The sequence below is a fragment of the Sinocyclocheilus grahami genome, unplaced genomic scaffold (genome assembly GCF_001515645.1).
Source record: "Sinocyclocheilus grahami isolate Dianchi unplaced genomic scaffold, SAMN03320097.WGS_v1.1 scaffold9.1, whole genome shotgun sequence".
Lineage (NCBI taxonomy): Eukaryota > Metazoa > Chordata > Actinopteri > Cypriniformes > Cyprinidae > Sinocyclocheilus > Sinocyclocheilus grahami.
In genome coordinates this window covers 2279611-2306192 of record NW_015505188.1, presented here as the reverse complement: position 1 = coordinate 2306192, position 26582 = coordinate 2279611, and the positions used below count along the sequence as shown (strand labels likewise).

The following is a 26582-nucleotide window of genomic DNA, read 5'->3' as shown; positions in this document are numbered from 1 at the left end:
GGTTGTGGCAGAGAGTGGGAACACAGATGCATCATTTTGTCCCCAGGCTCTGAATTTGAAAGCGTGCTCAAATTCAAATATTTATTAAAAGAAACTTCTGGATAAACATGAAGAGCAGTGTCTGAACTTCCCCCTTAGGGCACTGGCACAGAACTGAGCATAATAATCTGTGTGAAGGAGGAGAGAAAAGCTAATCATGGAAAGAGAGACATATTAAAAAGAGAGGAAAAGAGAGACATATTAAAGTTAAAGAGTGTGGAAGGGGGAGATGACATGGGACGCGAGCCTCAAAGAACAACTGAGATATCTCAGACATGCATTATTTCCCATTTTTAACTGTAGAGACAGTAGCCCTTTTCTAAAATCTTGTAAGTTGCCTTGCAGCTGCATTCTAAAGCTTTGTTTACACTGGCAGCATTTGTGTGGCAGGAGGTTGCCAGGTCACTGAATTTTGGCCACTAATGGGCTTTTTTTTTGGGGTGGCTTACTGACAAATCTGGCCGTTGCTTTTGAAAATATTTTGTATTTTGTGAGTTTTCTTGCTGCTAAAAATTAATGGCTAGTTTGAAACGCTTTACATCAGTGCAACATCTGCAGTACTTCTCATGTGAAGCGTATGAGAATTAAATTAAATACATTAGTTTAATGTTAGCATCTTGCTAAGCTAAAAAGTGCACCTTTTTAAAGAAATTAATACTTTTTTTCAGGAAGGATGCATTAAACTGATCAAAAGTGACAGTAAAGACATAAAAATGTTACAAAAGATTTCTGTCAAAAAAAGTTTTTTTTTTTTACTTCTGTTCATCAAAGAATCCTGGAAAAAAGTATCATGGTTTACACAAACGTATTAACCAGCTCGACTGTTTTTGTGAAATTGATAATGATAATAATACATGTTTTTTTTAGGTCCAAATCAGCATATCAGTATGATTTCCGAAGGATCATGTGACACTAAAGACTGGAGTAATGACTGCTGATTCAGAGTTCAGTTTTGCCATCACAGGAATAAATTACATTTTAAAATCTATTAAAATAGACAACAGTTATTTTAAACTATAATATTATTTCACAGTATTAAATAACTCTTTTTGAGATTACTTGCAAAAACATTAAAAAATCTTACTAATTCCAGCATTTTAAATGGTATTGTACATTGTACACACAAGTATTGTGTGAAATAATCCATATTTAATTATGTATTTTTAATACATAATTTTTATATGATTAAATACTGTCTCAGTAGGTAGCTCACAATGTTTTGGAACAGAACTGTAGTTTCCATCCTCCCATAGGATACATAGTGTATAAATGAAATGCTGGCCTGTGCACTGATTCTATTTCCTTGATGTGTCTGTAGGGTGGCGGTGGTCCAGGCTATTTCTTTCCAGAGGAAGACTCTGTCTTATATGCTGCTGGTGAACCCAAGCAACCTGTTCAGCATAAACCGAGAGAGTGGTGCACTCAGCCTGACACGCACTGTGGACTTTGAGAGTGGACAACATCTCCATCACCTGCAAGTCAGAGTTTCCGAACCAGATACAGGACTGAGCAACATGGCAGAAGTAAGCACATGTTTATCTAAACGGGGCTTTCCCTTGGTCTTCAACCATTTTTATGTCCAAAAGTACAGTTAGCACAGAAGTACAATATAACATGCTTGATTTTTTGTCGTCTTGTTCTTTTCCCACTTAAACATTGGTTTTACTCACATGCCTACTAAGATAAACTGTCTTAAGCCTGACATGTAGATGCTGTATGTGTGGCTGTCAATCATTCTTCACCTCGAGGCCTTGTAGGTAACCAGATCTGGTTCTTTCAGAGGTAAAAGGTGGATATGCTTTGATACACACAATAACACGCACACATATGCATGAAGGCATACGCAAGCACAAACAAATGCAAGCACATATCAGCAGAAATGCTCTAATGAGAGATTGTGTGTGGCACTGAGGCTATCAAACACGCCACAGCTGTGGCTGTTACCACTTATGAGACTTAGCGGTGCATGTGTTTTTATGTGTAAGATGAAGTGAAGCGAAAAAGGCAAAGAAATATGACAGATGTTTGATGTATTTTACACATTGTGTTGTTATTGCCATTATTAGAGGTTTAAAAATATATCCATTTGTGTGTGCGTGTTGCTCACACTGTTGTTGTTCCATGTTGATCTTCTTTGTTTGGCAGAAGTTCCTCCACAATAATTGAGTCATCTTGATGGACTTGGCTGAGACACAATGAAGTGTAACTGTGTCTGCGCCAGCTCCGGTCACACACACATTCGCACATTTTAGATAATTGTCAGAGTCACTGTCCCCTGCCAAATGATTACACCATCTGTGAAGACGACTCCATGAGTAGGACAGGCTAGAACAGAGATGAGACAAAACAAAATGAGAGAAGAGGAGAAGATAAGAGACAAGGCCAGAAGAGACTAGAATGGACAAGACTAAATGAACAGAGAAGAGATTAGACAAAAAATCCAGACGAGACTAGCAAAGAAAAAGAGATGAAATGAGATGCAACAAGAGAGGAGATCAGTTGAGACAAAACAAATCAAAAGAGACCAGAAAAGATTAAATGAAACCAGATGAAAAGTTATTATAAAGAAATTAGAAGATTATAAAACAATAAGAGATGAAAAAGACAAAGGTGAGACCAGAAGAGAGGAGACAAGAAGAAGAAGAAGATCAAGACAAAAAGATAAGAACGTTAAATGAGACAAGAGGGATAAGACAAGAAAATTAAATGAGATGAGACGAGAAGAGACTAAATGTGTTGAGATGAGACAGCAGGAAAAGACAAGATGAAAGGTCAGGTAATGAGAAGAGATGACGCTATAGATGAGAACAAAAGAGACTAGAAAAGAAGAAATGGGACAAAATGAGAGTACAAGAGAAGAGATGAGACTAGAAGAGACAAAAAAGAAGAAATTAGATCAAATGAGAAGAGAAGAGATTAAACAAGGCAAGGGGGGAAGAAAAGAGACAAGGTGAAACCAGAAGAGAAGAGGCTAAAAAATTTAATAAGACTAAAAATTGAGTCAATGACAATAGGAGAAGAGAAGAGACTAAACAAGACAAAGATGAGAGGAAATAAGACTAGATGGGATTAGATGAAGAAAAAGAAGAAACAGAGAAGAGAAAATAAGAGATGAGAGGGGAGGAGACTAGAAGAAACAAGAAAAGAAAAAAGGAGCGAAGAATGAGCGTCTGTCCTCTTAGCATGTGAAAAATGATTTCATAAAGCTCTACATTAAGACACTTCATCTCTTTTAGACCCCCGTTGTTGTTGTTATTAGCAGTGTTTCTCCTCCAGCAGCAGACTTCAGACTCATTACTGCCATATTCAACTTCCAACAGCTATGAAACAAACACAGAAAATTCTCTTTCATTGGGCAGATTCCTGAGGGGCAACTGGAGAGAAAAAGAAACCCATAATGCAGAGCAACATGGGTTTGCAAGGCTCTGGTCTGACGGTTTCAGAGCTGTATGGTCAGCTATGGTGCCGTGTGTGTTACGTGTAAGGAACTTCCCTCTTGGCAGTGCTGTTCCTCTGAGATAAGCAGTTCTGCGGGACTCACCCTCACCATGACTAACGCTCCCACTGAGAACACGTACCCTGCTTTCCCTCTGCCTCTGTTCGGTCAAAGTCAAATCCTGTGCCCGTATCCTGTCTCAATGCTCACAAATCACTGCACAGAAAGAAGCCTGAATGTAGATACAGCCCTTCCATAAGCTATCATCTGAGCTTCAGCTGAGATCTGCTACATTAAAGTCTACACACTGAGTTTGACTGGGGTTTATGTGTGTGTTTGTGGGGTGGTTGAGCCATTTGCATTCAGTGGCTTCTGCCACAGCTGTTCTGTTCTGCTTCTGTCTCTTCTTTTAATGTTATTCCTCTCTCTTATGCCTCCGTTCTTAACCGAAAGCCTCCAGAAAGCCAAGTGACTCAGGACACTAAATTTGTCCATGCTCATGCAGGGTTTTATCCTTGTTTTAAAGATTGCCTTCCATGCAAATATTGAGGTCAGCCATCTTTCTGAAGAAGCTGGTTGACCAAATAACTTTTTCTTCCTTTTTTTCCTTAAATTGTCTGTCATTTACTGAATTTTAACAATAAAATAGAAAAAAATAGAAAGTTTTCAAACCAATCAATCAAGTGATAAATAATAATTGCTTGTAGCTCACTTACTCTCACAATGCTATACATATTTGCATGTTTGTAATCATTATGCAGCCATAAGAAATTTGCCTTGAAGGTCAGTAAGGAGCGTATGTGCACAGAGGTTTTGATATAAATAATCATTATATATCATTCTGATGAGCTGGTTTGCAAATGTTCTGTTTTAATCTCTCAGCATTGTTCTGTTTGGCATTTTGAATCCAGCATCACAAGAAGTTCTGTGGCAAGAGCTATTTTAGTGTTCTCATTAATGAAATTTCAGTGAAATTCTACTGGAAATAGCGTAGTAATGCATGAAGCACTGTTCACCCAGAAGTCACTTTCAAACTGTCGGTCAGTGCAGCAAATTCATGTGAAAAAAATTAATTAATCCACAAAATTTGTCAGAACAGTGGTAAATGTGTCCACACTTCGTCTCTCTCATCTATATTTTTTTGCTGGTCACTTTAAAACTCCAGATTTACTCCCTTTGTCTTCAAATCTAATGCCTCTTAGCATCCTTTATTTATTTGATTGTTCCTAAAGTATGTTGAGGACATTTAACACAATCAAACAGATACTATTTTTAAATTTTTATTAATTTTTTTTTTAATCTGTCAACGTTGTGGAAAACATTTTTATTTGTGCATTAATGTTCTTATAATTCTTTAAAAGACAGAAAAATTGATGGTTAATGCCTCTGCACTTACCCGTCAGTGAAATCTATTACTAGTATTATCTATAACTAGTCATTTTGTTGCTTTAAAGACCTGACTAAAATCTATAGACTATAAAGTGATAAAGCTGTGTGGGTGTTTGGGAGGAGACTTTATTTGGGGACTAACTGTTTATGCTTTAATACTTGTCCACATAATAATGTTTCTTCCTCTGTCTCGTTCTCTTACTTATGCAGGTGGTGGTTCACATCACAGATGAGAATGACTGCACACCAGAATTTATGCACTCCATTTACAGTCGAGACAATGTCCCTGAGACCACCCCTACTGGCACATCCTTACTGCAGGGTGAGTGTCTGTTTCTCGATTTATCTCTGTGTCCGTCTCACTTTCTTTCTCTCTGTCCGTGTTTTTCCCCCGGCAGTCCCACTCTTGAGCCAGATGCTGTTGCCGCTTGCTCTGCGAGAGTGAATGTCTTTTCAACTCAGTTCTGTAATTATGAAATAATTCATTATGGCAGCGCTTTCTGGGTGGTAAATGGATTGTAATCAAAGCCACCTCGGTGGCTTCCAGGCAGATAAGCTTTTCTGCCCCCGTCTTCCTCTCCTTTCCAATCTCTCTTCCTCCTGACTAGCTCTGTCAAACTAGTAAAACCATCAACGCTCCATGTTGTGTCTTTTCTGACGTTGTGGGCTCTATAACCACAGGTTGGAGACTGTGACCCAGCAATAGAGGTGAGATCTCCACTGTGGCAACGGATGTGGCCAGGTGGGGGGCTACGACCCCCTCCATTTTCTTCAGATAATCATGTCTGATAGTGAAAGGCAGCTCTGAAGAAGAGGCATGCCTGACCTCCTTCTCTAAAATACAAGTGTTAATGGGAAGGGACCTGTTTATCTCTCTGTGCCAGCCCCATCTGTGATCATATCGCAATAATTGAAGGTGTTTTAGAAGCATAAAATAAACATGAACGAGATGTCGTGTTGCATTTCAGAAAGAGATTTGAGTGCATTAGTTGTTTGAATAAATATTCATAAGCCCTAATTAGTGGTGCTTGCTAAGACAGGCATTACTATTAGTGTTGCTCATAGCTAGTGTTTGGGATTTGAACAAACCTCTAACCCTCATTATTAAAGGGACAGTTCACCCAAAAATGAACTTACTTTCACATTGTACCAAATCCATAAGACTTTGCTTAGTCTTCAAAACACAAATTAAGATATGTTTTAATGAAACCTGAGAGGTTTCTGTCACTCCATTAAAAGTGCAGGTAACCAAAACTTAGAGGTTGAATTGAGCAGTTTAATTCAAGTTTTGTAAAAAGAGATAATATCGCTTTATATGATGAACAGATTTAATTTTGGCTTAGACAATGAAAAACTACAACATAAATATATGTGAAATTAAATTTTAAAAAGGCTAAATTTATGCACAAATGTCTTGTTCAGTAAAATTGGCCATGATCTGTACCTGTTCGACTGTATGTGTGAGTACATGCATGTGTCCTTTTTTTATTAACAATCTCCAATCTAATAGTTATCTTAGTATCAAACAGAAGCTTTGTGCTCAGCAGCCAGGAAGTTCTTCTCATCCAGTGCTCATCACAGATCGAAAAGCTCTGCGATGCCCCAGGGCTGCCCACCGTTTTAAAGAGCTCCTCGCCTTCTCCGCAGAATTCTCAGTGATGAACTATTCTTAATTTGGACTTTGTTATGCACAAGCCTACGACACTGATAGAAAGAAGCAGAAAAGAGAGAAAAGCAAAGCAACAAGCAACAGAAATGAGTCAGATCTGGCAGACCGCACGCTTTTTGGGGCAGATGCACAAATTTAGAATGCCAACTGCATTTATGCAATTCAATTATGTTTACATATCGCTGCACCCAGTGAAAACAAGGACTGTTCACCATATGCAAACAGAATGGTTCCTGCCTCTGATTCCAGTTGGCTCTTCTGTTTTAGTGCGGTACGCAAAGCAACTTTCTTTTTCTGTCTCTGTGTCTTCTTTCTCTTCTCGTTTCGTCTCCCTCGCTCTTTTTCTCTCGCTCTCAACATGTAAAAGCAGCAGGTTCACACAAGCACCAGCTGGGGATGTTATTTTCTTATCAAATGTGTTCTGTTGTGAGTGGAAAAAGAAAAACACGGCGCAATCGTTGACTGTGCGAAGCCTGGCAGAAGGGAGAGATTATTATTGTTGTTTACCTTAAAACAGGATTAGACTGTAAATTGGGTGCCGGCTTTTAATAGGGCCTAGCAGGAAGAGAAGTGCAGAATGCACTCTAATTATCACACGGAAGACTTCTCAGAGAGGATTTAGCGCATGGCGAAGCAACGCACTTAAAACTTGCCCAACCTTAGTCCACCAGCCTTTCTCTTTCTCTCTCCCAAGCCGCCTAACTGGTATGTTTAATTTAGCCCTGGTCTCTCACTCGCATGCATTAAATATGGTAATAGGTAGCCCTAAGAGACAGTGTATTAGGACTTGTATTTTTAATGAACCTTCTGTTTGAATCCTGGCCGTATGAATTCACATGCGTTCACGGCTGCTCCGAAACTTGTTTATACTCGTGTGGGGCGCTGACACCCACCCTTACCCACCTGCTTCCAACAGCCGTAACAAGTCCTCAGCTTAACTGCGAGAGAAAAGGGGTTTCTGCTGAACATCGCTACATCTGTGGGCACTAGCTATTTGCCTTGGAGATTGGAGAGCCGTCATGTGGCTGTAGTAAATGAGTATGCTGGCTGACTGGGTGTGATGACAGCTTGCCTGCAGTATAATGATACAGGACCCTGACTTTGGCTGTGTGCCTAATGACAGCAAAGCCTTCCTCCACTTTTACTTTTGATCTGCTTCAGTCAACAGCAGCTTTTCGCCATGCCACTGACAGATGGGCACTTAAATTGATCAAATATAGAATTGGCCTCTGCTACATAGTTGTAATTAATATTGGCTCTATTAATATGACACCGTATACAATTTAAAAAGCACTTAGCACAAGAAGTTCTAACTGCATAAATACTGTATATATGATATTGAGAGTTTTGTATATATACTGTATATATAATTTTATGTATATACAGTATACTACCGAAAGTCATTATTTCATTATAAATTACGATTTTTTTGTTGTTGTTGTTGTTTTTGAACAAAGTGTCTTACCAGTGCTGCATTTATTTGATCAAAAATATAGTAAAAACTGCAATATTGTGAAATATTATTAAAATGTAAAAAATAATATATTGTTAATATATTGTATTTTAAAATATAATTTATTTCTGTTGATTACATTACATGTGGCTTTAAAATATATTAATATAGAAAACTGTTTTTTTATTAGAATAATATTCCACAGTATGTTTTTCAACCTTGGTGAGCATAACAGGCTTTTGATTCAAAAACATGTACAAATCTTTTACCCTTTGGTTGTGTGTCAAATGATTTTATTATTATTTTAGTTGTTTAGCTAAATTTCATTTGTCATTATATTTTAACTTCAATATGTTTTAAATATATATTTTACTAAATCTAAATGCAAATTTGTAAAATAAATAAATAAATAAATAACCCCCATGCCCCCAATTTTTTTTTTAATGTAAAATGCAATTCCTTATTTTCTTCTTTTGATTTAATTAAACATTAAGTATCTTCTGGCTGAATTTGTCACTTCAAATTACTTGACACTGGAAACATGTACATGCATGGTTAGGACACGGTGTTATACACACACACACACACACACACACACACACAAATCCATCCTCAAACAAGCAATGGTCATAGTGACATTAAAGCTTGTAATTGATAGTGAATACCCCCATATCAGAACATTCCAGGCCTGTCTGAGAAAAGCATAGAGATGATTAAGAACTGATTTGTTTTCAGTGCCTGACCCAGAGCAGATCTCCACCAAGGTTGCCTTCACCACAATTTACTGCTATGTTATTGCTAGCTGTTGCCTTTAGTCAATGTGACATGAAGTTTAACATGGCTCTTTCGTCCCTCTCTCTCTCTTTCTAGTTCTGGCACGGGACTGTGATATGGGCCTGAATGCAGAACTGTCCTACTTCATCCAGAGTGTGGACTTTGACATCTCATCTCAGGGAGTGGTGAGCCCCAGTCAGAGGCTGGACTATGAAAGACCCAACCACATGTACGAGTGCACGGTGGTGGCCGTGGACAAGGGAGCGCCCCCTCGCACAGGCACAGCCTCCATCCGAATCCGCATGGCCAACGTCAACGATGAAGCCCCCGTCTTTTCACAAACTATGTATGGTTCTTTTCTGTCTGTTTTCCATTTCCTTTTGATTGCAAAGCTTTCAGGAATACTTGATTCTGATTGGTCAGTCACAACAATCTGCAATCAAATATTTGCGTATAATCACTACTTAAACTATATAATTAACCATTGATCTCTCAAATCACTGCACAGTCTCTTTCTTCTCACATAATAAATTAAACATTTATTTATTTATTAATTTATTCATATATTAATTTATTTAATTTATTAACTGATATTAATCTATTATTAGCTTGATATATATTTTAATTTCATTTAGCTTTACCACCTTTTCATTTAAAAATTGAATTTATGTTTGCATGTAATAAATACAAAACTGTATAAGTGACCAATGATCTCTCAAATCACTTTCTTCTCACATAATTAGTTTTTGCAGATTTTCATTCATTCATTTCATTCATTCAACAAGATACATTGGCTTCAAAATTGGTGTTTATTTTGCAATGACTACATTATTCCACTTATTTCACAGCTACTTAAATAAATATATAAATAATATCTACAAATAATATATCAAAAATAAAATAAATGGACATTAAATAGTAATTTGAGTTTATGTTAATTTGACTTACATATTTCATACCTCTCTGTTCTATTTTAGTTTTAGTTTTCCTTTTTTCCTAGTATCTCTTTGGAGTGCCTAAGTATATACAGTTTTACACTCATTCTTCGTCACAATGGGAATTCATCAGAGCAGAAGCAAACAGAAGGTCCCAAGAAAGCTGAGCGTCAGGCTATTGAGCTCTGGTATTTATTGAATGTAGCCAGAAGGCGAGGCAGACATTTAGTCCGATTCAGCAGAAAGACAACAGTCACACTGAAGCAAGCGAGCCGTCTACACACACACACACACACACACACATAGGGCTCTATTTGAGAACATCATCTCCCTTGATAGAAGTTCAGGAGACACATAAAGGAGGTGGTGGTGGTATATCATCATTAGAGCTGCAGTATGTGTGTGTGTTTATGTTAGAATTTGCGCTGGTTCTTCTCAGTGCAGGGACCGCGTGGTTGTTTGTGTGCACCCTGGGATATGCTTCAGAGGCCGTGTAGGGGAAGCAGATGGTGGGTCTGTGATGTTCTGAGCCTGATCTGTCTGTCTATTTCTCTCTGTCTCCCTCTTTCTACAGATATAAAACCTTTCTTTCAGAAGATGCTGGCCCGGAAACGCTAGTGGCCATTGTGCACGCCAAAGACCCAGACGGGGATAGCGTAACGTATGCCATCACTGGGGGTAACGAAGACAGCAATTTTGAGCTGGACAACCAGAAGGGTGAGTCAAGTGGGATCCAAGCTCAAAGCTCGCTGCTCTGGTAACAGCGTCCAGGCATCCGGTACAAGGCCTTGGGGATGCTGTCTTTAAAAAGAACACCCAAAGCCATTAAAAAAGGAGTTTCCTCTTCCTGTCTGCTCAGCACGCGCTTTTAATCCATCATTCAACTCACTTTTGTGGTATTTGTAGGAAAAGCAAACACCACTTGTATTGTTTTTGGTCTACAGCTCTTGGTTTTTTGTGTGTGTGTGCACTTGTGTGTGAATGGAGTGTTTGTCTGTTTTCATGCCTGCCTGCCTGTGCGCTTTCAGTCTCAAGGTTGCATTTGTTTGCAGTGTTTGCTTTTCGTTTGTTTACCAGCACATTTTATGCCTAAGAGCTGGAAAACAGCAGTATGCTAAAGTTCTCTCCTGTCTTATCAGCCTCTTGGCACGGCTGTTCCACCTCCCAGCCCATTACAGGCCAGCGCAGAGAGATGGCCCATGGCTTCAGCACTCAGAAAAGCTGCGTGGATTTGTCACTTCAAAGATGCAGCAGCACTTTTTTTTGCGCACAACCCCCTACTCAGTTGTTTGGTGAATGTGCAACCATAAGAAGCCCATTTTGCCATGTTGTTAAGCATGATGCACAAAGGCGGTTGTCAATCTTTTCAGATATTAATGTTTTCATTTTGAGAGGTTGTCACCTTGGGTAAAAAAGCGCTTGTATTCATAAACAGTTTTGACAGCGACACTTTTGGTTGTACACCCTTGTGAAAAACAAAGTACACTTTTTGCTTATTTATGTACTTATTATGCAAATAATACCCTTTAATAGAATATACTGTGTGTGTATGAGTGTGAACTGAATGTAATGTTTTTGGGCACTCAATTTTTACTTCATTTTAGTTAAATTAAAATGTACAGTTTTATTATTTACTTTTAAATTAAATGAAGTTGCTGAACTTTAGAAATCTTTTTTGTACTGCTGAATGCTCTGACCAGATTTAATGATCAACTAAAATATCCTTTACTGTCATTTCTAATGATATTTGTAATAACGTACTTCTGATGATTAAGACTATTGAAATTGATATTGAAAAACTACATTTAAAATAATAATCAAGTACCTTACATGTGCTTTAGTATGTTAGTCAGCACACATAAGTGTACTTTAAAGTATGACAAAAGATGATTAAATCAATGATTTAAAATGTACTTGCAAATAAAGCTTTAAAGTTCATCTTTTATTATTATATAGTGTACCCTTTAAAAGTGTACTTTAGTGTGTTAAGAAACAGTCTTGAAAGTATAATCTCTTTAACTGGTCTTTTATTTAATTAATGTTATATTATCTGCAAATACCATTTTTAAAAAATATAATTTTATTATATAAGTGCAGATTCAATATAATTAAGCGCACTTGTCTTTCACAAGGGCAGTGAGATGAGCTAAAGCATTTTATTGAATTATTTACAGGCATCATCAAACTGCGGCGTAGTCCTCCTCCTAAACTGCGCGGGCCTCAGTATGTCCTCAATGTCACGGCGACTGATGACAATGCAGCCAGTGGGCCACTCCCCCTTAGCAGCTCCGCCCAGGTCATCGTTGGTATCAATGACATCAACAACAACAAGCCAGTATTTGATGAGGTGAGGTTAAAAAAGATCTTAAACCTGTGTCAAAATCTTGAAAAATTCTAGTGAGTAATGTAGAAGTTGAAAGACCGAATCGGCGGACAGAGAAGAAACATAACCAAAAATGTGTAGAGGAGAAGAGCCTGACTCAATAGGTCTAGATATGAGTAGAGAATTCAAAAATATTCTCTCATTAAATCTGCCTAGCATGAAGTGCCTCAGGCTTTTAATACCAATGACACTGTGAACACTTCACTAATGGCAGTGTTTAGAGACAGAGATGGCGTCTAAGGGGACAGAAAGTAAAGAATAATTGGTAGGAGCTAATATACAGAAATAAAAGAGCAGAAGACATACTGTAAGATAAAGGATAAACAATGAATTGCATCTACTGATGACATGCACAGTCTCATTTTATATCCCATTTCACAAAAAAACTCTGAATCATTGCTGAACGCAATTTCTATGACACAACTCAGTTTTTAGGTTTGTTTTTGAATGTTAGATTGTGAAGGATGCAGCAGACTGCCATGAACTTACATACTTTACTCAGACTGTGAACCAGACATCTGAATTGGCTCTTTAAGATGTTGAGAATATATTTGACTACATTGCGCATCTGGCTAAAAAGCTATTTCATGAATTCCCTACAAAATGAGCAAGTAAAAGAGAGCAAATATTAAAGAACATGTGCAAAATCCAACACAGTGAGAAAGAAACAGGTGAAAGCAGAGCTGAGGGAAGAGCAGACATCTGGCAGAAGGAGATCTAAAGGCTCTTGGAGGTCTCCGGTGGAAGAGCTTTTCTCTGCAGGCCGGTGGTGCAGGAGGGCTGTGTGTGAGTGTGTTGGAGGCAGAATCGTGTCCCTGTACACTCTCCGTGAGCCCCACAGGCCCTACTTCTTCTGCCGCCGCCGCCGCCACCTCCTCTGCTGTTGCCTATGAATATTGCAAGGGGGAATTACTCACCGGCACAGGGGATGCATAAGAAATAGAAGCACTAAGTGAGCCCCAGGGGCAACATCTGGCCCTGTTTCTTCTTCTCACTCTCTATGCCTGCCCTGTTGACCAGAGTATTTCCCTTCTGTATCACTGGTTCTCGACTAGTTTCAAGACTCTTCGTTTTACATCAGGCAGTGATTCAATGCAGAACCAAACTTGTTTATTGTACAAAACATGTTCTTATATTCAAACATTGAAAGCTTTTTTTTATTAATGGTAATTTATGAATATAGTGTTTGGTTTCTAAATGTCTTTTGAATTTTGATGGTTTTATGCTCTGTGCAGCTATGAATTGATTGTTCAAAACACAATTGCATTCCCCCCTCAAATTTGCATTATCGTTCTGGCATTTTTAAGAGAAAAGTGAAAATTGAATTGACATATAATGTATAGCGGAATGTTACTGTATATATAATACAAGTCAATATAAAGTTCAGTATTCAAAAGTAGTTGGAAGCAATGACATCATCATCATTATATTTAGTTTGTGAACTGGTTTGGTCTGCTTTCTTTCATATGTTTGCAAGCTGAATTGTGATTACTTTGAATTTCATTAACACAAACCCAAAGCTTAAAGGGACAGTTCAGCCAAAAAAAAAATCTGTCATTAATTGCTCACCCTCATGTCGTTCCAAACCTGTAAGACCTTTGTTCATCTTCAGAACACAAATTAAGATATTTTTGATGAAATCCAAGAGCTTTCTGATCCTGCATAGACAGCAACTGAACTGAAATGTTTTATGGGCCAGAAAGGTAGTAAGGACATCGGTAAAATAGTCCATGTGACGTCAGTGGTTCAAACATAATGTTATGAAGCTACGAGAATACTTTTTCTGTGCAAAGAAAACAAAAATAAAGACTTCATTCAATAATTTCTTCTCTTCCGTGTTGCGTTCACGAGAGTACCACAACACATGCGTGTACATTCCTCTGCTTGCAAACAAGTCACAGTGCATCTGGGTTCTACATCAGAACGCCGGCTCCTGCGTCAACAGCATCATCACATGCTTATGTTGTGGTACTCTTGTGAAAGCGCATCGACTGACCCGGAAGAGAAGAAATTGTTTAATAAAGTCGTTATTTTTGTTTTCTTTGCACACAAAAAGTATTCTCATAGCTTTGTAACATTACAGTTGAACGACTGATGTTACATGGACTATTCTATCGATGTCCTTACTACCTTTGGCAATTGTCTCAAGTTTATGTCTGGCAATTCTGAGAAGAAAAGTCAGAACTGTAAGATATAAACACAGAATCACAAGAAAAAAGTCAGAATTGTGAGATAAAAATTTGCAATTACCTTTTTTTATTTGTATGGTTCAAAAAAACAATAATTGTGAGATGTAAAGTCTAAGAAAAAAAATTGCAAAAAAGAAAGTCAGAATTCTGAGTTTATATCTTGCTATTCTGAGTTTATGTCTCATAATTTCTCAGAAAAACCAAGTCTAAATTTCTTAAATAAAAAGTCACAATTACTTTTTTTATTTCTTTATTCCGTAGGTGAAACAGGCTTCCACAGAAACATAATGAAAATTGTCACAATGCAAAAATATGAATGGTCTTTCATTTTCATTTTAAGATATCATTTCTTTTGATTTTGAAGTGCAATATGACCAATATGACATGTTCTTGATAGCTTGTGAGGTTCACACTGCCTCATCTTGGCCACACATGCTTTTTGACGTTCAGCCGAATGCAAACCCTCACCCTGCTTTGCAGTTGCTGGTTGCCGGCACTCCTAATAGCACCGCAGATTATGGCAATAGACTACCTGTTCAAGTCTTTTCCCTTGCTAAACTGAGAAATCCTCCCTAAGCCCTCTCAGAAGGGTGTGTGTGTGTGTCTAAAGACAGTGAGAGGTGTGAAGTGCAAAGCTGAAGAATTCTCTTCAGAGACTAGGAGGGAGGCTAATTCCAGCTTTTAGCCCCGGTATCGATCTAGTCACTTGATTAATCACCTTAAGTTGACATGCCACTCCCTTGTGGGCACCGCTCACCAGATGCCCGCTCTGTAATGAGAGCATGATGAGAAAGCAAGAGGAGGAGGAGGAGGAAGAGGGAGGTTGATGCCTCATTATGAGTGTGTGTGCTCCTATTATGAACTTCAAAAGAGGAATTTATAAACACTTTATCCTAAATACAAACTTCATTCTCTCTGTCGTCATGTCTTGGTGTCCTGTTCCCGCTTTTCTTGCTCTTTATCTATTATTATGAGAAATCATATGTCCAGCATTAATCTAGTACTGTTTAGTTTTGTTTGAGATCTTGATATTGGCCTTTGCCAAGGAATTTGCAAAGAACGTATTTCTGGTATTTCTTGTATTTCTTGTATTATTACCCATGTCTGAAACTCTGGTTCCTTTAAAGTGTCATAACTACAGCGTGAATGCACTGGTCCTGGAGAATCAGCCCCCGGGGACTTTTGTTCTGCGCATGCAGGCTCACGACGCCGACACTGGGGTCAATGGGGAGGTCAAGTACGGGATAATGCAGAGGGACGGGGCCTCACCCGGGTTCACTATCAACCCTGACACAGGTATTTCCTTCCTTCTTTACCAGATCATAGATTACACGCAATTGAGCCTTAGCTGACACGTGTTTCTAGTCAATGGACCTCATTCTTTAAACATAAGTAGAATACATTTCTTTATTTTTGGACACCATTAAGATGTATGTAACACAAACAATTATTTATATTTAATTATTAAATATTATTCAGATTTGATATTATTTATATTTAATAAAATATACATTAAAAAAAAATATATATATATATGTGTGTGTGTGAAATTTCTTTTTTTAATTGTTAATTTCTCTCTTAAATTTTTAATTGTTCAGATGCGAAACAGAGTGACTTCAATTTGGTATCCTAATGTGTGCTAAAAAAAGTTTATGAATTCATGCCATTTAGTTGCATTAAACTTGTGAAATCTATAAAAAAGCAATTCACCAATGAGTTGCATCTATGTGCATTGTATGTGTTGTGCAGGTTTGATCAGTACGGCGGTAAGTTTTGATCGAGAGAGGCAGCGAGAGTATACACTCTCGGTCACGGCTACGGATGAAGCACAGGAGCCCCTCATCGGCATCTGTCAGATCACTGTCCTCATCGCTGACCAGAACGACAACGACCCCAAGTTTGAGAACAGCCGCTACCAATGTAAGAACCACTGAACAACTCTTATTGAAGACCTGGTCAAACTGACGCCAATGATAGCTACAGTGTACAAGGCAGCACACTTTTCTTATGTTAATCCTAAAGTAAAAGCTTTTTCTACAGAGACACTTTTTAAATTTGTTACTATGAAATGAAATCTTCCAAATGGTCTTCTGTAGTGATAGGATCTGTTGGCTGTACTTAAGATATGTTCCTCTGCTTGTTTGCATATATAAAGGAAAGCAAGAAGGCATTCATGACATAGTCCCAACTCAGGTTGTAGCTGTAGACTCTTTAAACATTTATACATGGACCTTTAACATTGCACTTAAGGGCAGTAAGGATTTTGCAAGCTTAACAAATTCACAAGTCCAAGATTCCTGGGTGTAGTCAATACACATTAAACCTCAATATTAAAAATACATAACAGTCTGAGCAAGGTGAGCTTTAATGCGCTGAACACAGTATAAACGTGTCACTAATCATTTTTAGATGCAATCGTTTGCAATCCTGGAAAGCTCGCTAAGCCTAGGAGTGTGAGAAATATGCTGTGCTCTTCTAAGTGATTTTATTTATAATTGCAAATATAAGTTCAGTAAGTTTGATGTCAGAATTCCTTTTCATCACATTTAAAGCGGTACTGAAAAAGCTCATTAACTATTAAAGGGAAAGATTGAAACGTTTCTGGGACATGCAGTCTTTCCCCCCCCCCCCCCCCCCTTCTTAGGATGGGTTAAACGCAGAGCACTGATTCCTTGTATGGGTAACCATACTTGGCCACATGTCACGTCACTTTTCACTTCACTAAACATTGTAGGGACCCAAAGAGATGCTATATATATATATATCCATACAAACCTTAAGTCTGCCTTAAGTCTGGAGGGACAGCGTTCTGTTATAATAGGCATAACAATATGTATGATTTCCTTTATTCAGTTTGGAGAGTGATCTTGCCATATAACAACATAATTTTTCTTCCTTTCCTTTTTTCTTTTCATTATATGAAAACGTATTACCATGCCTTCACCTTTGTGTAACTTTTCACTGAGACCCAGACTTTCAATACTAGACTATAAAAATCAATCATAAAAATATGAAACAATAGTGTCGATACAGAGTGAAAAACACATAAACCATTTTAATATTTATTCTATTTATTTAACTTCTTATGGCATCATTTCCAACATGACCAACAATTTTTCCCCTACTAAATACTAATTTACAAATTAAACTAGCGAGAGTGTGAAATTTGTTTTAAGAATTGATTTTGTAAGTCTATAAGGCCAAAAGTTTCCATAGTTGAAGAAGCATCCATTCTTGTGTATGTGTGTATTTGGTCTGAGCAGAAATGCCACCGTCTTCACTTTTCTGCCCACAAATGGCTGTCTGTCTAATTTCTTTGCTGGATATTTAAGCTTTGAGAAGTCGGTGGTTGATTTGACATTAAAACGCTATCTGACAGAAAGACAGGCTGTGTTCAACACAAAATTTTGGAGCCAGTTAAGCAAAGTTTACTGCTGACTCAATTTTAGAAGTGCTTTTCAATTAGTAGGAGTCATTTGAAGGAATCATTAAAGTAAAAAAAAAAAAACATCTAGAGTCTTAGCTACTGTACATGATATTCTGGATGTGAAACATCCAATGGATAATGGAGACCAATTCTTCAGGTGGAAGTATCAGGGATTTCTCTCCTCTTTGAACCTCCGTTGACAGAAAAAACTTCACCTGTCATCACCGGTATCAGTGACAACTTGTATTATTACAGTGTATGCTGATAAACCCCTAGGCTGGATTATATCACCTGTCTCTTGTCCTGACAGACATCACGGATCAGCCAGCAGATCATCGCTACAGACGGAGGGAGTCGGAGCAGCTCGGTCGACCTCACTGTCATCATCACCAATGTGCACAACCAGCCCCCGCAGTGGGAACATGCAGAATATTGGGTCACGATCCCGGAGAACACACCGCGCGACACCAAAATAGTGGTGAGACATTCATATTCCACCACAGTTTCCTCTCTGCTTTCTTTAAGAGTATGAAATATTCCAAACACAAAGTACAACCACTACATTTCATAATAAACAAAATGTAACACAAAAGCATGGCTTTTCAGCCAATCAGATTGTGCAGCTGTTCCTAACGTTTACAATAATATGTAATTATATACTGTACCATTCAAAAGTTTGGGGTTGATAAGATTTTTTCATATAATTGTTTTAATGTAATTTCATCCTGTGATGCCAAAGCTGAATTTTCAGCACCTTTACTCCATTTTTCGGTGTTACATAGCCATTTTTTATGGTTCTTTGATGAACAGAAAGTTCAAAAGAACAGCCTTTATGTAATCTTTTGTAACATTGTTAATGTCTTTATTGTACATTTTGATCAATTTAATATATATGTATGTGCACACACACACACACACATTTTGCCCTTTTGACAAGTAATATGTGACATGCTCTACATAGCATAGTGCACTGTGCACAAGATACTTGACTCACTATTGATTTAATTACAGGTGAAGCAAGAGAAATGACATAAGCATAAATATACAATATACACAGTACACACAAAAATTTGGTCTGTTCTTTTTATTACGTATTTTTCAATATTTCTCAGTATTCAACGAATTATACAAATACTGTATATTGTAATCATAATCTTTCTCACTTTGTCTGCCTTTTTGGGTTCATTTTCACTAAGCTTGTCTTAGTTGATTCTGGTATGCTTGTCTTAGTTGATTGCCTTCTCTGACTTCTCAAAAAATATTTTTATTAAGATACCTGCTTTTTGTAACAGCCTTTGCATCAGTTCACTGGTTTTTGGAAAAGAGAAGAGGTTTTCACTCACAACGCTTCTTGCTTTGTTGTGCAGTTGATAAGCAAAGGTAGTGTTGTGACTTTCTTGCCGCTGAGGCTTGTCACATCTTATCCAGCCTTCATCTTGTTTGCTATTTCAGCCCGTTTCATTCGCTGTCACATTTTACATTCGTCTTGGAGCTTGTACCCAGAGAGAGATCAGCATCCACAAACAACCTCATTTGTCCAGCAAACTCAAGCAGACTGCTTGTCTTAACATTCTATTCTAATTCATTCAAAAGGGGCGAAAAGGCCAGTCCTCCAAGTCCGATTTCCTCACATACAGCAGATTTATCAGTGAAGAGTGCCAAGAGGAGTTCTGATGGAGTCACTGTGTTTCCCTGACATCAGCGGCTTCCTCTGGCTGCTGCCAGCTATTCTGCAATCTGTATGAACCTCCGCATCTGTCTTAGCAGTCCTCAGTGGCACAAATTATGGCAGGGATGTTCTCCTCTTCACCACAGGATGTAAAATAGGCTTAGGTGGGATGTTTGATCTTAAAATACCTTCTTTCCCCGCTGGCTTGTAAAGGGTGGTTGCATCGGCATGGGTTTTAGTGCATGGACTGCTTTGCTAGTCATTTTTACTAACCTGTTTTTAAAGAGCTTCAGGGTTTACACTTAATGGGAAGTACATAGACACACTAGATAGAAGTTCTGTTCCAAAACATACTTTGCCTACGCAGACAGCATTTTAAACAACACTTCCACATGAAGGCTTTTTCAAAAGGTAAGCAGCAACAGTTGGTTGCCTTATAAGATAGCTTGTTGTCCAAATTCTAAAGCAATATCTCATGCATCATTTGGGAATGAGGCAATCCCAGCACTGCGACAAACTTAATTAAAAAATATATATCCAAGGTGATCGGTGAAGTCAAGACAAATGTTGATATTATTTTTTAATAAAACAAAGGTTGAATAATGATGTTTAAGAGAGATCAGCATCCACAAACAACCTCATTTGTCCAGCAAACTCAAGCAGACTGCTTGTCTTAACATTCTATTCTAATTCATTCAAAAGGGGCGAAAAGGCCAGTCCTCCAAGTCCGATTTCCTCACATACAGCAGATTTATCAGTGAAGAGTGCCAAGAGGAGTTCTGATGGAGTCACTGTGTTTCCCTGACATTAGCGGCTTCCTCTGGCTGCTGCCAGCTATTCTGCAATCTGTATGAACCTCCGCATCTGTCTTAGCAGTCCTCAGTGGCACAAACTATGGCAGGGATGTTCTCCTCTTCACCACAGGATGTAAAATAGGCTTAGGTGGGATGTTTGATCTTAAAATACCTTCTTTCCCCGCTGGCTTGTAAAGGGTGGTTGCATCGGCATGGGTTTTAGTGCATGGACTGCTTTGCTAGTCATTTTTACTAACCTGTTTTTAAAGAGCTTCAGGGTTTACACTTAATGGGAAGTACATAGACACACTAGATAGAAGTTCTGTTCCAAAACATACTTTGCCTACGCAGACAGCATTTTAAACAACACTTCCACATGAAGGCTTTTTCAAAAGGTAAGCAGCAACAGTTGGTTGCCTTATAAGATAGCTTGTTGTCCAAATTCTAAAGCAATATCTCATGCATCATTTGGGAATGAGGCAATCCCAGCACTGCGACAAACTTAATTAAAAAATATATATCCAAGGTGATCGGTGAAGTCAAGACAAATGTTGATATTATTTTTTAATAAAACAAAGGTTGAATAATGATGTTTATTTAGACACTAGACACTCTTTACTGATTTACTGTCTTTGCATTGGAAGGCAGCTACAGGTGCATCTCAATAAATTAGTATGTCGTGGAAAAGTTAATTTATTTCAGTAATTCAACTCAAATTGTGAAACTCGTGTATTAAATAAATTCAGTGTACACAGACTGAAGTAGTTTAAGTCTTTGGTTCTTTTAATTGTGATGATTTTGGCTCACATTTAACAAAAACCCACCAATTCACTATCTCAACAAATTAGAATATGGTGACATGCCAATCAGCTAATCAACTCAAAACACCTGCAAAGGTTTCCTGAGCCTTCAAAATGGTCTCTCAGTTTGGTTCACTAAGCTACACAATCATGGGGAAGACTGCTGATCAGACAGTTGTCCAGAAGACAATCATTGACACCCTTCACAAGGAGCCACAAACATTCATTGCCAAAGAAGCTGGCTGTTCACAGAGTGCTATCACATATAGGGTAGTCAGCTGATGAGCTCTTTGTTTGCTTTAATTCTCTTAATCAAATGTTTCTCTGTGTATGTTCTCTTCAGGATTTGTGAGTAGTGTTCTTTACCTGGAATTAGGCGATTAAATACTATTAAAAGAAAATAAAACTGACTGATGCCTTCAACAAAAGCTTATACCAACAATTAATAACCTTGAGGCTGATGGAGGGTTTGTCTTGAAAGGTTTTCACAAAACTGTTAAAAATCAATTCTCTATGGAGAAAATGAATGCATTTTTTTACTTCCAGAAACCGAATGTTGCACTCTGTTGCCTTTTTGATAGAGTTTGTTTACTGTAGAGAGTGCATGCACATTAACTGGACTGGCCTGATATAACAATACAATTTGTATTTGATATTGCTGTTGTTAGCTTTTATAGCCGTCTTGAAATATATTCTTGAAATGTAATCTTGACAAATTTGGTAGATTTTGGTTTCCCCCATTCAAGAAGATAGGAGCCTCGCTTTTATTCCCATGTTACACCTCTCTTTATCTCCTTGCACTGGCTACCGGTTGCGGCCCGAATCAATTTCAAGACATTGATGCTTGCATATAGAACAGCCACAGGCTCAGCACCCGCCTACTTCCACTCACTACTACGAATTTACATCCCCTTCAGAAGTCTGAGATCCGCTAGTGAGCGACGCCTCGTGGTGCCATCACAGAGAGGCTCAAAATCACTTTCCAGAACATTCTCGTTCACCACTCCTGGCTGGTGGAACGATCTTCCCACCCCTATCCGGAATGCTGAATCCCTGACAATTTTCAAGCGACAGCTTGAAAACTCATCTCTTTCGAAGCTACTTGACTTCATCATAAAAAATAAAAATAAATTTTATCTCTCTTTATTTATTCCTTCTCTTTCTAGCTTGTACTTATTTGAACAATGTCTAAGAACTTGGTATTACAACCACTTCTTATGTCTGTTTGCCTCTTTAAGAAGAATCGCTTTATGTATCCCCCAATTGTAAGTCGCTTTGGATAAAAGCGTCTGCTAAATGACTAAATGTAAATGTAAATGTAAACTAAAGACTTAAACTACTTCAGTCTGTGTGCATTGAATTTATTTGATACACGAGTTTCACAATTTGAGTTGAATTACTGAAATAAATGAACTTTTCCATGACATACTAATTTATTGAGATGCACCTGTATGAATATATGTAATTTAAATGTATGTATGTATTTTTTATACAATCTTTTCCTCTGCAGAGCATGAATTCTGTTATTAGCAGGGTATTAGTAGTGCAAGTAAAACTGTCACTTTCTAGGGCACAATATTCAGTGTGACCGCATTGAAGCATATTTTATGATGGGCACTGAAAAAGCGCCACTGCAAGGCATCTCTGATCAGCTTTTTCTTTCTGATGCCATTGCTGTGTAATGAGATGATTTCTAATTATTGCAAATTTCATGGCACCTCAGGCTGTGCTCATTTTACTGGGAGTGCCATTACCCATCTTATCATCCAGATGCGTTTTTTTGAACAGCTCTCTGCACCGGATCTCACCAGCTGATCTATTTCAGTCTTTTAAGTGGTTATTTTTGATTTTGTAAACAGATTTTCTTTGTGTAATACAGGACATGAGACCACAGCTCTCAGAATGTGCTTTGTTCTGCCATCACTCCATTTATGGTCTTGCTTGTACCTGTAGCCAATTCAGGGCCAAGAGTTTCTCATTGTGTTAGATTTATTTGAGAGGTACAAAATATATTGAGAGGCACAAAATCACTTTTCCAGAACCTTCTCATTCACTGTTCCTTGCTGATAGAATGATCTTCTTAACACTATATGGACAGCCAAGCCCCTAACGTTATTTAAAAACCTCTTGAATTAGTATTTAACTGCATCTTGCTAACTCTTTTAAAAAAGAAAGAAATCTTCTATACTTTCATAAATCCCTCTCTGTTCAAGCTTGTACTATTCTAGATGATGTTTGAAACTTCGTATTGCTAGCACTTCTTGTTTTATTGCCTCCTTAAGGTGAATCAACAAGCTAGACCAGTACCAAAACAGCACTAGCTAGCCTAATCAGCCATGACTAGTGTGAAAAATTTTGCTGTATTAGAAAAGCTGTACTGTTTATCCTCTCCAAGATATCTGTAGTCAGGTTTCTGCATGTCTGGGTGTGTGCGTGTTAGCATTAAGTTTGCCACAGTGTGTATATATGAAGGTGATGGTCCTGGGGGCAATGTGTCAGAGCAGATCTGTGTGTCCGTGCCCACTCTAATAGCTCTGCTAATGGAGGATGTACCTGGAGGTCACCTTCAGTGTCTCTTCAGTCAGAAAACAAGATAAGTGTTGTTCCTCAGAGGTTTTTATCACTTTCCTTCCTGCTCTCTGTTGAGTGTCAATATCTTTTCATATTCAACCACTCTTTTTTTTAACTACTTCGTCATCCTCTCCCCACTTTGTTTAGTTGGATGGAATGATTATAATTGCAGTCGAGGGGTTTCAAAACACAGGTTGCACAAGTATTCAGATGCAATCACTGCCTTTGTTAATGGAACGCACCTTGTCAATTGGACAAATAACCAAATTTTCTTTATCCTTCCTTTCGACACCGACCACACCGACACCCAGAACTCTTAACACCGATGTTCCCTGTAATATGACTTGAAAAACTAAGCGCTTTACAACAATTACAGTCGATCTCTCCAAATACAGTATGAACTCCCTAATGTGAAATAACTGTAGCAACTGGCTGTTCAAATCTGTTCTGTGCATTGGGAGCCTTCATGCTAATTCATCCTCAGAACTCTAAATACAAATTAGGCTTGTTAAACAGTATAATGCATTCATTAGCAACACTGAGTAGGCTTGTTGTGTGTCGAGTGCTCCTATTCATTTCTCACTCTCACTTCCTCCCCCCTCGCCTTTCTTCTTCATCTATCTATCTGTCTCTCTGTCTAACTAATTACAAATTTAAATATCAGTCAGCTCATTGTGGTATTATCTCAAGGAATGCTAATTAACACATTTTCAAAAGCAGTAATTGCAACCTTGAGGATGTAATTTAAAGAGCCTTGTTTGTGTGTATGGATAATGAGAACGCCGTTCTCATCAAGCCTGAGAGACGTCCGCTAATAAACTCTTGGAGGGAAGATTAGACAGGTTGGGATTTGAAAGTTGACCAGATTTCTGTTGAATAGGGGAACTTTCAGACGTATGAATAGTTTAACCCCACGGATGGTTAACCAATCGAATGGTGTGGTGGACTGGTAAATGAAAGGCTGTAGGTCCAAATTCCACAACGGTTGATCTGTGAAATATCACCATTGTACTCTTGATCAAAACACTTAACCTTGGGTTACTCCAGATGGACTGTCCCTGTAGAAACTGCACTGTAAGTCACTTTGGATGAAATGTCAACTACATGATGAATTAGTTGAAATTAAGGTTTTAAAGTGAAGGCAAGATGTCCCAATAGACAGGAGTGCCAGCCTAGGTAACTTCTGAGAGATTTTTTATGTCACTTAGCACTAAAACATGCTGTTTTGAGGTGTGTTGAGAGTGTGTAAGTGACCGTTTCTGGCTTCACGAGTTCTTTGTATGAATGCCATTTTACACTATTTTGTCTATTAATTTTGAAAGCATAAGAAAAAAAAAACCTTTTTGTTTTCATCAAGAAAAAAAGTATTTACCATTTTTATTTATTTACTCATGTATTTATTACTTTTGTGACATTATTTCATGCACTTTTAACCCCTCACATTTAAATTTACATATTAAATTGAAATGTATATACTAATTACTTTAATGATCATTTGGGTGGGAAATTTTCAACCCAGATTCATTAAAATTCATGTATTTATTTAAATATATATATTATAATTAAATATTTCATAGAATGTTGGGGGGCCCTGAAAATCATCATGAAATTTACTTCAAAATTGATAGGTCAGAGGTCTGCATCAGTATTGAGACACAGTGGAACTGTCAGAGTAGCATAGGTCAGGGAAGTTATTCTCTGTCAAAGTGACTGTGGCAAATAAGTTCACTGAGTAGGCCATTTCTGTTGGGGGACACATACCGGATGGCAATACCGACCCTTAAAAGCAGGAAGCAAAAGCCACAGAGCTTTTAAGGTGTTTTCTGTGTTGCAGTGGGCAGATGCTCTCAAAACCATGACCAGGGTTGATTTAATGCCTGACTGGACCCATGTTCTCGGACACAGAGTTCTCCCTCTATAACTCGTCATTGCTCCATCTCTCTCCATGCACTTTTATTTTGCTATACCTTTTCACCCCATTTCTCTGTCGTCGAAGTTTTATAACCTATGTTGTATGGCAAACATTCATTACACTGGATGACTGTACATGGTTTAGGACTTTATCTTTGACTTTTGACAGTTGGCTTTGCTGTGCCGTTAGCTGTATTGTCACTGAAATGTTTTGATTGCTTTACTGTGTCATTTGGTTGATGGAGTTTTGGGTTAAATGTGTTTTAGTCAGCTAAAAGACTTTGTGAATTCTCAACACAGACATGTTCCAGCTGTAATATTGGATTTTCCAAGCCAAAATTGGCTCCATGTCTTGTATCCAAGTACTATGCACATGTTTTTGGCTGAACACCGAATAAACAATGACTTTGGCTTTCAGGTTGTGGCATTTCACTTCAAAAGTTGCACAGCCAAGGTATGAGAACAATAGAAAGTGTCCATTTATTCAGGTTAACAGCCAAGAAGTAGTTAAGTGTTAAATTTTTTTTATCATAAAACATAAGCGCTGATGTTCATCACTGGTATAATCACTGTTATTTTGCAGTTAAAATAGTATATTAGGATCTGGAATAAATTATAGCTTTGATTTATTAAAAAAAATCTCTGATTATGAGCCAAAAAAATACTGCTCTGATTACATTATAAATAGTATACTAATTATGGTTATAAAATACATTGCTTACTCCTTAAGTAACTTTATGTTTTGTTAGTATAATGCAGCTCTGTGAGGCTGAAGTCTGGAAACTACTACTGCAAAAAAGTTACTCCATAACTGTCAATATCAGTTCAATAAGCAATTGGATGGATTACAGATGAACCGTGTCTAATGTATTCACACGCTGCAGTCAGCAGATGCTTGACCGGCAGTTCTGCTGATTTCAGATGCCTTTTCACAAATAATGCTAATTATCCTGTTTGAGCTTTGGGAGAAGGTGTTTACATCTTACTCTAATATGTGTTTCATAATGAGAAATTCTTATAAAATATTATAGCACATCCAAGCAGTTTTTACCCAATTACACACACAAACCCATATGCACATCAAAAGGTTTTAGATGTAACAGGAACCTTCACATCACTACTGACACATCTTCCCTATTCATG

General features: G+C 37.9%; 1 protein-coding gene across 1 annotated transcript in view; it reads left to right on the top strand.

The window, feature by feature from the left end:
- The window catches only part of LOC107592533 (neural-cadherin-like), a 138894-nt gene that overhangs the window by 82792 nt on the left and 29520 nt on the right, over positions 1-26582 (top strand). Inside the window, exons 4-12 of the mRNA XM_016282067.1 lie at positions 1358-1562; positions 5075-5186; positions 8857-9106; positions 10270-10412; positions 11870-12042; positions 15395-15563; positions 16017-16187; positions 16218-16288; positions 18002-18172. Of these exons, the coding sequence (XP_016137553.1) occupies positions 1358-1562; positions 5075-5186; positions 8857-9106; positions 10270-10412; positions 11870-12042; positions 15395-15563; positions 16017-16187; positions 16218-16288; positions 18002-18172 (1465 nt within the window). The remainder of the gene's footprint in view (positions 1-1357; positions 1563-5074; positions 5187-8856; positions 9107-10269; positions 10413-11869; positions 12043-15394; positions 15564-16016; positions 16188-16217; positions 16289-18001; positions 18173-26582) is intronic.